This window comes from Pinus tabuliformis, chromosome 8 (genome assembly GCF_031772625.1).
Source record: "Pinus tabuliformis cultivar Carrire ecotype Pingquan chromosome 8, CPIR1, whole genome shotgun sequence".
Taxonomy (NCBI): Eukaryota; Viridiplantae; Streptophyta; class Pinopsida; order Pinales; family Pinaceae; genus Pinus; species Pinus tabuliformis.
In genome coordinates, this window is record NC_142294.1 from 57,554,067 (window position 1) to 57,567,863 (window position 13,797).

Here is a 13,797-nt window from a genome sequence, read left to right on the forward strand (position 1 = left end):
CAAACCCCAAACTCCCTTGTTTTTTTGAAAAAAAAATTGTATTTTTCTCCTCCCTCTCCTACTCTTTCCCATTGTTTCTACTTGCTCCTTTATTTACAGGTTGTCCACCACCTATATCCATATTCCAAGATGGTGTTCTTTTGGCTTCTATGTATCATTCCACTCTTGGTTTTAATGATGGCAAGGGTGAGGAATAGAGGGGAAGAGGAAGGGGATGAACTTGGTCCTAATAGTAGTGACCCAATGTATGATGAGGAGGAAGGGTTTGAAGAGGAAGGGGATGAACTTGAAGAGGACACTGAAGCACAAGATGGGAAAGGTACATCAAATCCCTTGTGGACCTTTGTGACCAAACTTGAAGGGGGAAAGGGTGGTGGATCTTACAAATGGATGTGCCCTCATGGTTGTCATGGAGGAAAACCATATACGGGTTCATATACCCGTCCGAGGAGGCATCTTTGTGGGGTGCTAGACAGTGATGAAAAAAAGGGTTCCGTGGGGGTAACCATTTGCCCAAACATTTCAAGTGAACAAAGACAAAAATACATCAAATTAGAGATGGCTGCACAAGGAAAAAACAAGAAACAAAAAACTCATTCTGAATCAAGTGCAACCTCTAAATTTGGTAGTTGCCCATCTCCTCATGGTACTTTTGCAACCTCTGGAGGTAGAAAAACAATAGGGGATTTCCTTAATGTTACTGGGAGGGATGATGTGGATGGAAAGATAGTCCGTTTTCTTTGTGCTTGCGGTGTACCATTCAATGTGCTTCGCTCTCCCTATTGGCATGAAATGGTAAAGGCCATCAATGAAGCCCCAAAAGGATACAAGGCCCCCAACTATGAGAAAGCTAGAACAGTGTTATTAGAAAGAGAAAAAGCTAAGGTTCAAAGAGCTTTGACACGTTTTACACATGAGTGGGTGGATTCTGGGGTATCCATTGTATCAGATGGGTGGACAAATATTAGAAACCAACATTTGATAAATGTTCTTGGTGTTTCTTCTAGTGGTGCAGTATTTATTGCATCTCATGACTCCTCCTCCATCAGTGCAACTGCACCAAACATTGCAGATCTCCTATTGAAATCAATCAAAGATGTTGGTCCGAATAATGTGGTTCAAGTGATCACAGATAATGCAGCAAATTGTAAGTTAGCAGGAAAAATTATTGAGCGTACTCATCCACACATCTTTTGGTCTGGGTGCCTGGTTCACACATTGAACCTTTTGATGCATGATATTGTGAAACACAAAGAATGTGGGTGGATTGCTGAGGTTTACAGGAAAGGGAAGCAGCTCATTAAATTCATCACAGGGCATACAAGGGTAAACTACTTCTATGGCACTTACTCCAAGTTGCAATTGCTTAAAATTGCAAAGACAAGATTTGCTAGTTATTACCTCACCTTTAGGCGGCTAGTGAAGGTGAGACAAGCTTTAACTAATCTGGTGTGTGCTGAAACATGGGATGAAATTAACAATGACACAGATGGTGCTAATGAAGTCAAGGACACTGTTCTTGACAGTTACTTTTGGTCACAGGTTAAATATGTTTTGCAATTCACCAAACCAATTTATTACATGATCAAGTTTGCAGATTCAGATCGACCAGTAATTGGGGAGGTGTATGAGCAAATGGATAGCATGTTGGGGCAGATTAAAGACATTGTTGAGCCTAGAGATACCACCTTGTACAATTATATTCGTGAAGAGGTGGTAAAACGATGGGATATGCTAAATGTTCCATTGCATGCATTAGCATATGTTTTGACACCTAAATACTATCATCCATCATGGCTTTCAAAACCAGCACCTGGGGGGGGAGTCAGGAGAAAACCACACCAAGATAAAGAGGTTCACGAAAAATATATGGCTGCATTGAGTAGATTAATCCCTGATGAGGAGGAGGCTGCATTGGTACGGAGACACGTGAGCAACTATACGAGCAGCACTGGTCCATTTTCGAGCATGCATGCAATTCAAGATCGAGAGAATTTTTCTGCTCTTGAGTGGTGGAACATGCATGGAGGGCCTACTCCACTTCTACAGAGTTTGGCATTGCGGGTGCTATCACAGGTGGTAAACACTTCTTCTGCAGAGAGGTGTTGGAGCTCTTATTCTTTCATCCACAGTGTTAAAAGGAACAGGTTGAATTTAGACCGGGCAGAGAGCTTGGTTTATGTTCATTACAACTTGCGATTGTTGTCCCATTACTGTGAAGATGCAAAGTCTAATAAAGACTTGTTGACTTGGGACAAGAATCCAGAGGAGCCCAATTTGGAGGATGGAGTGTTGCGACTAGAGCAATTAGAGGATTCTCTTATCCAGGTATGTCCATTGTGGTATGAATTTTCCAATTTTCCCTTATAAAGAATTCATGTTTTTAATTTTTTTGTTAACTAGTGTTTTTTTTTTGCATGAATTTTTTGAGCGATTCTAGGATGATGACACGGGTGTTGATATGCCACCACCCCCACCCCCATCTGGTCCCTTGGTTTCTACTAGAGGAGGTTCTTCTTCATCAGTTCCAGTGCCACGACTTACACAGGGACCATCTTCTTCATTGCCACCACGTGGAGGCCCGCCATCACGTTCTATTCGTGGTGGAAGGAGGAGAGATTAGTAGATATATTCACAATCTACTTCTTTTTGTCATAGATTACTCATTAGACTTGTAGACTTGTGAATTTGAATTTTGAACCTTTTTGGCTTGGCGGTGACCAAGTGACATATTTTGTAAACATTATTATTTGAATTTTGGACATGACAAATGTTGACAGTTGCTCACTTGCTAGATAAATCATAATATGCTCTATGTTTTATGTTTTATAATATGCTTAAATGTTTTATGTTTTATAATATGCTTAAAAATTTGATGTATGTTTGTAATAGCTAGAATATAGATGATTGTTGTACATACTAGTAACTACAATGGAATCATGGATGCCATATCTATCTTGATTTATGCAAAAATATGCATGTTTTCATGTCTTCTACAATTAATTTGGTATTTGGGATGTTTGTTTCGAGTATAAATGCAAAAAAATATAAAAAAATATATATATATAGCAGACGCTTCCGCGGACGCTTCGCTCCCTAGATTTTTGGAAAATGACGCTTCCGCGCTCCGCGCTTCCGCTTCGCTCCCGCTTCGTGCAACATTGGTCCCAACATAATGCTCTTGATTAAAGTAGAGCTTGTCTAGTTAGGCCTCAGAGAAAGTGCTAGTCATGATGTTGATGCTTACAGTATGGCTTATCAATCCGACTCTTCTTGTGATAACTTTTCTGTTTGAGATATGATCTTGTATTGGTTGTACAATTATGAATACCTCCCTAGTTAAGAGGGAGTGTTGAGAAATGTAACTAATTTCGGTCTTCATAATTGTTGTACTCATTTCAATATGTATCCTATGTAACAAGCAAGAAAAGAAAAGAAAAAAATAATATTATTAAAGCTTGGGTTTCATGCTCATTATTGATGGTCTTCTAGGTAAAAGCATGTTCTTCGTGCTTCTAGGGTTTGTTAGGTCTTAGAATTTATTGTCCTGAGTCAAAGGAGTCAAAATCATGTTTATTAGACCTTTATCGACAAAATATATTTGTAAAAAGAATTATTTTTTGAGTCTTCTTCTAGGTAAAAGCATGTTCTTCGTGCTTCTAGGGTTTGTTAGGTCTTAGAATTTATTGTCCTGAGTCAAAGGAGTCAAAATCATGTTTATTAGACCTTTCTCGACAAAATATATTTGTAAAAAGAATTATTTTTTGAGTCTAGAATGTCCTCAGCGCTAGAAACATCAAGTTGCTCTTAAAGGAGGGAATTCGACCCCTTGAAAGGCTATATAAAGAAGCAGTTCGACCTCATTTGTGACACACTCACTCCACAAGTTCGATCTAACCAGAAAGAGTTTGATCTGTAGCTAGGAAGTTGGAAGTGTTGAAGAATGCAACTAGTGTTGGTCTTCATAATCGTATTTGTCAAATGAAAAATTTATTGTAAAGAAAAATTATTTATTAAGCATGGGTTTCATGCTTTTGTTATTTTATTTCTAGGTCAAGCCTCCGTTGTAGGCTTCTAGTGTTTATGTCAAGAGTCCTTGTCCATGTCATCTTGTAATAAACCCTTCTTGGGATTTTGTATAATGTAAAGAAATTTATTTTCGAGTCGAAATAATCATTTTGTCCCTCCTCACCAAGTTGGACTAGTTAGAGGGAATTCGGCCTTGTGGAAGCAATATATATAGAGGCAACTCGACTCATTTGAAATACACACTCAACTTTGATCTACAAGTGAAAGAGGCAGAAAAAGAAGAGCGAAGTGAAGGAGAAGGAAGAAAGCAACTGGGAAATATAAAATCATAGTTTTGGGCATCTCTCTCTCACGTGTAAAGTCTTCTAGGGTTTCTGGACAAGTAGCTGGAGGTCGAAATTCTGACGTAGCTGTAGGTTCCGAAATTCTGAAGTTGGTAGGACAAAATTCTGATTTGAAGCTGCATTTGAGGATCTGACACTTGGAAGATTTGGCAAAGTTGGTCTACAAGGAAGGGTTGACTTGGTGATTGGAGGAGGTCTTTGTCTAGGTCAAAAGGGTCTTGGATTGTCTCATCTTGATTTGAATCTACTAGTGGAAGAGTTTGACTAGGTTTTCCCATTCATAGGGGTTTTAGCCCTAGTTGAGTACCTATATCTCGTGTCCTTGATCTTTATTTTTTATTTTGATGATTGCTTGATGAGAAGAAGATATAAGAAGAACATAAATAAAGTTATTAAGAACACAATAATGTCACAAGTAATTGTCAACATAAGAAAATGTTTTTGTCTTTCCGATTTTCTAACAGGAAGAAAGAGAGCGAAGGTCTAAGAGAAGAAATAAGGACGAAATATCTTGGTTTTGGGCTCTATCTCCATAACCATAAGGCCTTAGAGCTAAGTTGCAGGAAACGTGGCCCTAGGGGGCGTTTCTCAAGGGGAAACGAAACGAAACGCGTTTCCCCGTACCGTACGGCCTGGAAACGCGTTTCCGGCCGTACGGCCACGTTTCCCGAAACGGAAACGTGGCCGTACGGCCGGAAACGCGTTTCCAGGCCGTATGGGCCACGTTTCCCCCAAAAAAACATTTGTTTTTTAATTTTTTTTTTTTCTAATGTAGATCTCTTACATTTGTTTGCCCTAGTGTTGATATGCAGTTCATGGTAATGTTAAATTCTTAAAGTAAAAGTGATATTCTCCTTTATTTTTCATTTTCATCCTTTTACTTAAATTTTTAACATTACCATGAAATGACTCAGGATGTTTGAGAGTGGTTTCGCCGTCATTGGATTTCATATGGAGAAAGTAGAATTTTAGATCTTACTCAAAATCCAGCAGACTTATCTGTTTTTCAGGATTTCAGGATTGGGGGGATTTCAATGTTTCCATTGGATTTTATCATGTACTAGGGTATGGAACTTGTATTTAATCGAGAGAACAAAGCCCTCTATGCAGGGGAAACTCCCAATAATCAAGAGAATGTAGGGTACTAGGGTATGAAACTTGTATTTAATCAAGAGCACTAAGGTCATTCGACTATGTAGGAGGAGACTCCCAATCAACCACGAGACAAAAAATTAGAAATTTCTCGTGGCTGATTTTGGATATTTCTATTTCCATTATGTGATTATTCATGAGTAAATGTGATGTAAATTTAGATACTTATAGTCTATGCATTGACAATTGACAATTTTATCATAATGTAATAAATTAGAATGTATCATATATGCTTTATGATTGCACATATTTCTTAAATTCCTAATATATATATATATATATAGATATATATTATTATATTATTATATATTATTATATATATTCGCGTTTCCCCGTTTCCAAAATTTGGGGAGGTCGCGTTTCGTTTCGCTTCCCGTTTCGGAAACTCGTTTCCGTTTCCCCGTTTCGTGCAACTTAGCCTTAGAGGATTAGGGTCAAAAACTAACCCTCCTGGTAAGGTGAGAGAACAAACTTACAGTCAAGAAGGGTCAATTGAGCAGATCACTCCTTTATCCATGTTAGAATGCCCAAAACATGAAGTAAAAGCACATGATCGCAAAATGGTTAAAATACCTGCGAATAGAGAAAACCAAAATGGTGACCCGCATTCCTTCAAGAGGAATACCAGATGGTGAGAGGTGTCTGAACAATGCAAATGGCTGCTTGCTGGCTTACTGCTATAATAGGAGAAAAAATTTCTCCTATGGGGTTACCCATGTTTCGTGGGTAACCCCACTTTTCTGTTAGCCGTGCCTGCTAAGTTAAAGGAGGCTCCTATCCATGGGGCCATTAGAAAACATCTTTCGGGTTTTTTGTGATAATAGAAAAAATCTATTAATGTTTTTCTCAAACACGCGTCCATCCATAATGTTTTAATTTCTATAAATATGTATCTTAGGAAGTTTTGATGACACTTTGCATTCATCCACTTCTTCACATTTCTGGTCTTGCTCGACAGTGTTCTCGTCTAATCTTTTGCTACCATTCAGCAAAGAAAAAGGGAATTGATGGGCTGCTTCTATTTTCTTGGCATACATTCCCCATTTTTCCATCAGCGGTCACTGGTAAGGGGAAAAAGGGGAGGCTGGCATTCATGGGCCACTATAAAACATCTTTATGGTTATTTATGAAAATGGGAAATGTTTTAATTAATTTAAAAAGGAACGCACATTTATGCCTTGTGCTTATGTTTTAGTAAATAGGAGAAGCTTGCCCATTTATGTGAATTTAATTTTCTTCACCAGGAATCCACATTTGGATTCCTAGCAAACTTTCGATGTTTAATGTAAAATAATATGCAATAACATTGCATTCAGATTGACTTGTGACTCTAGGTTTAGTTTAGGGTAATTACATTTGATTACACCCACTGCGGAAAATGTGTAGTATCAATAGTTTCATGTACATTATTTGCAGTTTTTACACATTCCGAAAAAGAAGAATTTAGAAATCCTTTTTGAGACGACATCAATCGAGGATTTATCAATGTAATGTAAGGTTAACATTTACAAAAACATACCCAATCACATTGCGTTCTGACATTTGTGTGTGAAATGCTCTTTTCCATTCCCCTTTGTTAAAATAATCTATGAACTATCCTTGCAAAGTTGTCATACCTGTAAGTCATTTTACAAAAACATACCTACTCTTAGATTTTCTAAAAAGGACACTTCTGGACTGTTCTTGGGAGCTTCTTGGTACTTGCTCGTCCCTTCTAGGTGGGGCAAAACTTCGAATGTTATTCTAGCACATTGGCTTGCCAGCTACTTATTGCATTTTATCTTTCTGAGAGTCAAAGTTTTGAAATCAAGCATACTTGTTCTGTACCCTCAGGTCAGTGGGAAGGACAGCAATGAATGAGCAATCGTCTCGAAGCCATTGTGTCTTCACGTTGCGCATATCTGGAATAAATGAGGTTTGTTTTTGCATTTCTTGTATCATATTGTGCTTGAGTGCTGACATTTTAAAAGGAAAACTTCAACCTTACAGAATTGTATACTAACGATGGATGACTTGCAGAGCACAGAGCAACATGTCCACGGAGTTCTGAACCTTATCGACTTGGCAGGAAGTGAACGTCTTTCCCGTAGTGGCTCGACCGGAGAACGCCTTAAAGAAACTCAGGTTTTTCTCAGTGACCATTTTAAAATGTTTTCAAGGGAGTCTTGGTGGGTTCACATCAAACTGGTTATTCTCATTGACGAGTAACTCTACTTTCATGGCATGTTGATATTAACTTTTTCCTGAGCTAAGTGGCTTTGGTTTTTCAGGAGAGTTGGATGTATGGGATGCCCCTATCTTGCTGAAATGTAAGACATTCAGTACTAACCAATCTCTTGATCTTGGCATGCAGGCTATCAATAAAAGTTTGGCTTGTTTGGGAGATGTGATTTTAGCTATTGCTAACAGAGAACAACATATTCCATTTAGAAACTCAAAGCTGACATATCTTCTTCAGGTCAGTGTTTGCACTTTCATATAATATTTCCAATGCATGTTGATAATCTTATAGCTAATAAGCCTTTTCTATATGATACATAAACAGACATGCCTTGGTGGGGATTCAAAGACACTTATGTTCGTCAATGTATCCCCTGATCCCAAGTCACTGAATGAATCACTGTGTTCATTGCGATTTGCTGCAAAAGTGAATGCCTGTGATATTGGAGTAGCAAGGCGTCAACCACCGACACGGGTTGCAGATTCGAGTTAAAGTTTAATAGCTAATTGCAATGTAGTACCTCAAACCTTGGTGGAAGTTTCCTAACGACTCACATTTCAACCTTTCTGATATGTTCTGTTATGACAGTGGAGGCTTCCACTGTCTGTGACTCTGTATGTGTATAGAAGAAAACTTGTTGAATATCAAATTGTATAGTGGGGTTGGGTTCATTATTTACATGCAATTTATTGTTACGAGTAGTCAGAGGAATTATTCATTCATATTCAACAATCGGTAAGCTTTGGTGATCAATACAAGTTGAATATCTTGGTGTCTGTGGTTGCCTTCTATGAGGGTACTTTAATGCAGCATAACATTAAATTTGCTTACAGAAGGAACCAGGCCCGTTTTCAATATGTGCACTACTCGCTCTTTTAAGCTGCAATACATGATTGGCACATAAATGGGAGTTGTTTTTGTTTTTAAATAAGTTTGAATGGATGAAGTTCAGTACTAAAACGTAGCATAATATATTTTACATATCCACGTTGCTACATAACTAAGTAAAATTAAAATGTTAAAGCTTATAACTAAAACGTATTATACATCTACATTTTCATTTCACAATGATTACTATACCCACATCCTCAGTATTCGAAAGATGGGTAACGACATTCTACCAAGATTTTAAAAATATAATATAAAATTTGAATCTTTTGAAAAATATTAATATTAATAGTGCCAAATTTAAATTTTAGTAAATTGTTATATGGTAAATATTCTCTCTCCCTGGTACATAGCTTATTTTCATTCAGAAGACCAGGTATGTCTTTCTTGTTTAATATAATTTTGTGTTTTTTTGAATCTGCAATTGTTAGTCCTGCAGGTGGATAAATCGATCCTATATTTATCCAGAATTTTGATGATGTGGCATTATCTTCTCTATCATCCTATTAATCTTGTTATATATCCATAATATGTAAACGCTGTCTTATATCTGTCTATTAGGCATATTGGGGGATATTTTGAGAACTGACCTTTCTTGAGTCTGTTGTCTTCAGATTGGTTGGACCTATTTCTCAGCTATGATGAAATATTTCGGCCGTTATATAACTTATATAATACTATCGAGTTTTTTCTTCCGGAAAAAATATTTGTTATGAAAAAATTAAGTGGCATATGTTTGTTTCATTATTTTGGATAAACATTTATTTTTATTTTTATTTAGTGTAAATAATCCTGAAGCATAATATCATTTTTTTTGTTTTTACTCTATATTATCAGTAAATTCGATGACAATTTTATGTAGTAAGAGAATATAAGGACTTCATAACAATTTTACAATAATAATTAATAAAAAGAATTGATGATGATTATGATAGGAAACTAAAGAAATCAAGAATCTACACTGATTTATTGAAAATATAAATAAAAACTTTGTAACTAGTTATCTCTATTATAATAATTTCTATCTCAAAGTTCTTGGTAACATTTAATTCCAATCTTAAGCTTACAGAAAAAGAGTTGTTGGGTTTAGAGGAGAGGCTTAATTAAATAACTTTTATTTTGTTAGTTTTTATTGATAGAATGTAACTAATTTGTAGGTATGCAATCTACATAAAAGGAAATTCTGTTGTCAGATCTCCGGGTGTTATGCATTATCCATACGATTTTTCTTCCATTTTGATAATTAAATTGATGAATTTTTTGGTAATGGAAAATAAATAATTTTTATTGCTCAAATTTTAGATAATTTGTTTGTTACATGTTCTTGCAATGTGCTTATTGCATGTTATATATTTGTTACATGAAGTGTGTGGAGGTGGAGAGTGAATGTGTGTATTGTAGGAATTACATTTTTAGTTGAAGAATGGAGACCTGTTGGGCAATGACTTTTCTATCTAAACTATGTGATAGGTGCGAATAATGCTTGTATAATTATTGGGAGTACTTTGATCCGCGCAGTAAGGACTATGAATGTATGTTTTTTCAATGGGATTGCTTGTGACATATGGTAAGCACTAGCTTGGTTTAGGTTAATTTGAGTGAGAACTGTTTCACATTCCATTGCCTCCTTAAATAAACTTCAAAGCTTTTGTAAACCCATCAACATACCTTGGGTGAGACCTTGTCTGTTTGTAGGCATTAATAATGTTGGTATCTATGGGGGTTTTGTTGACGAATCCTTGGTTCATTTCCCTTGCACGCCAATAAATGGTTCTGTTTTCGGGACTTGAAGGTCTATGGTGGAAAAGAGGATGTGATGTCAACCATAGAAGAGAGTGAACAGTGGTTGGGCTAGAAATGATATAAGTTTGCAGTAATGACTTGAGGTTACACTTTTGGGCCAAATGTGGTGATGAAATTTCAAGCTTTTCCTCTTTTATTGAATTTTGAAGCCGTCAAAATTCATATAAGCACTGTGAAATTTGATTTAGAGTAAAAAGACAAATTGTGTAGAATTATGTTGTTGTCCTAATGATATTTTTTTCAAAAATATTTAGCGTCATATAATATGTCAGTTTTCCATTAAATGAAATGCTTGTCCTTGCAAATTTTCACACATTTTAAGAGGTATGTGTGTGTTCACGTAGCATAACTTAGTCTATTTTTTTAATGCAATTTATTATTATTATTATTTTTCAAAGTTGGCGAAATAATATTTCAATTGCATTTTGCAGACACTTGTTCACGTAAGTTTTTTTTTAAAAATATTTAAATAAATTGAAAACCCTAAAGTACCCTTTTGAAAAGGACTCGTAAACGAAGATAGTGGTACTTTTTTGAATTTTTTTCGTTGTGTTTATTGAAATTTCAAGCATTATGTTTAAAAGAAATTAGATGAAAAATATTATATGAATTTGAAAATGTCAAACTCATATACCATTGGATAGAGGACTCTTTCATGAATCCAATGTGATCAACTTCGCCGTCTAAGGACAAATTTAGCCCTGAGTTCATTAGGGTATTGTTGTAGCGGCTGCAACACCCTCCAAAATTTTAGCGTACACTCAAATTTTGGAGCCTACTGTGGATCTTGTGATCAATCGTTCCTTAGTCACTTATTGGTCAGTTGATGATTCAAGTCTTGGATCTCAAGTGTTGTCCACACTTTTATCTTTATATAGCTAGTGTCGTCTTTGGGCATGGAAATTATTGCTTATCATGCAAAGGGGAGTTCTGGTTTGCTTCAAGGGGAAATCTTTGTGAAAATGGGTTGTCCTCATCATATAGACATGTTCCGCACTCATTTCCGAAGTTTCACGAACTATTACATAAGTGTCATCATTATCCTCACAAAGCCTCTCAAAGTCCACTTGTCGTAAGTTGCCACAAAGGTTGTTGCATTAAGGGAAGTATGTTTTCATATGTTCTGGATGATCTATGTTGTATCACTAAGTGTCCAAGTGTGTGGTCACAGTGAAGTTCTATCACTGCTCGCATCAGTTCCATTGATTCCACATAGCCAAATTCTAGAGGATTCTTAGCAACCTAGCTTCATCCATGTTATAGACATTTTTGGGCACTGCAACCCCAAGCATAAATGTCCATAAACTAAGGGCTCCTAAGTCCCTAAAAGTGTTGTTCCAACCTCTAAAAGAACAAGGTCAACTGATTACAGCTTCTCCCAGAAGTTCTCCATGAAAAACTGCTCAGAACTAGTCAAAACTGGACCATTTCACCTGCTCCATATGCAAAGTGCGTTGCATCTTACCTAAATACACACAGTAGGTGCGTTGCATTCAAAAATCCCTTCTATGGGGTGCGATGGGCAAGAAGGGAGAAATGGCAGTGTCAATCCGCGAGGTGGAGAAGCATGGAATCTTCCAGAAACTTCTCCTGTGACACTTCCCTCTCTGAATTCGACCAGGGATGAGTAAGAGATCATCAATCTCCAAGTGGAATCAAGAACTATCAGAGGGAAGACACTAATCAAATCACAAGCTGACTCATCTCCCTTGCAGACATCTATATATGGATCCCTCATCCCAGAGATCCAGAGGCTGGAATTTTGCATCTTGTAAGGAATTGTTGTTGGTTTCTTGAGGCAACATCACAGTGTTGGGTGATCTAAGCTTTTCATGAGGTGAAGAAGGGCTCACTTGCTGAGAGGATGATGCTGGGTCAGAACGATTGGTTGTAACTCTCTTGGCTCTTTCTTGATTATCAATAAAGCTATTCAAGTTTTCCTCCATACTCTTGTGTGATTTATGTTTTATGCATTTGTATGGTCAATTTACATCTGATCCTAGATTGTTTATGATAATAGATCCATGTTCTCGTATAGCGTTATGCTGCTTTGATTCTACAGGTACTCTGTGAAGCTGGGTATACAAGAAAGCAAGTAGCAAAGGACTATCAGAAGAGGGAGGATTCGAGCAAGGAACCAAGCGACAGACAGATGTTGGTCTCCTTTATTCTTCTTTCATCTATCTTTCATAAAGGAAAACGAAAGTAGTTTTACTTTGTTTGTTTCTAAGGTAGCTACCACCCTTAGTGGGATTAGCAGTTCTGCATAGACACTTTTCCCTGTAACAAAATGGCGACTCCGCTGGGGAGCGAATAGATTGATTGTTTATCTACACTTTGTTTACTTTATAAACTTACAGACGGAGCTTGAAGTCAAGCCAACTAGCCTTCGAACTGCATTTGCTATGCAAGTGCAAAGTAGATCAATGCTGCTTCAGTCAATCTCCGGGTTTTGTTTACGAATTAAACAATTTATTTACAAGCTTTCTAATTGCCCTCGTGGTGGCTCTAGTAACCTTAGATCTATCCCTGTGATTGATTTACTGATTACCACTTGCTCGGCCAAAATCCCTGAACTGAATTGCAAACTGTGACCCGGAACCCAATCAAAGTCTCATCCTTGGTCCAGCGCACTGTCTGTTCTGTGAATCTCAAATTCAGCGCACTTCCCAAGTGTAGTAGGTGTGTTGCATTTCAGTTTCACTGTGTTACAGGTGCGCTGATCAGACTAGGCATTGTTCCTAAATTTTGGTTTCTGTGTTCACTCTTTTCAGATCTATTCAAGAGTTTTGCTGCCTGTAGTCAGTACACCTCTGTTTGAAACCCCTTTCCTTGCTGTTATTCCGCCTCCATTGTGCAAAGAACTGTAAATGTTTTTATGTATTTTTTGAGTCATTTTCAGTTCTCCTTTACAAAGAAGTAACATAATTGTACTGTCGTTTCTTGATTTGAAAGTGTCGCAAGTGTCATTTTCAGTCATAGAAGAGAATATGATTGTTCTTGATAGTCGATTACCCCGTTACTATTGTATTCGATCTGAATTAGTAGTTTTTCTAGTGTCGAAAGCAAGTTTTCATTTCCAAATTGAAAAGTGTTGTCATTGTCTTCATTTTGATTTTGAAAAGAAACTTGTTAGTAATTGTCGCTTTGAAAAATAATTCAGATTTGCGCATTAGCTTTCTTTTTATCATTCACATATTAAGAAGGCTGAAAACAAATACATGCATGTGCATTTGCATTTAGACTGTTTGATTGGTTTGATTTAGGACAATGCATATAGTGTGTGCTCTATGCTCTTTGCTGAAAGAACGCCATTTCTCTTTCCTTAGTAGCTAGGATTTTCATTGCACAAAGAAGATA

At 36.9% G+C, this 13,797-nt stretch overlaps 1 protein-coding gene across 1 annotated transcript in view; it reads left to right on the forward strand.

The window, feature by feature from the left end:
- Window positions 1–8,512, forward strand: part of LOC149234129 (kinesin-like protein KIN-14N) — a 49,283-nt gene extending 40,771 nt beyond the window's left edge. Inside the window, 4 exon segments of the mRNA XM_089371753.1 lie at window positions 7,359–7,440; window positions 7,545–7,649; window positions 7,879–7,983; window positions 8,071–8,512. Of these exon segments, the coding sequence (XP_089227879.1) occupies window positions 7,359–7,440; window positions 7,545–7,649; window positions 7,879–7,983; window positions 8,071–8,238 (460 nt within the window). The 3' untranslated portion in view covers window positions 8,239–8,512.
- Window positions 8,513–13,797: the final 5,285 nt, after the last annotated feature.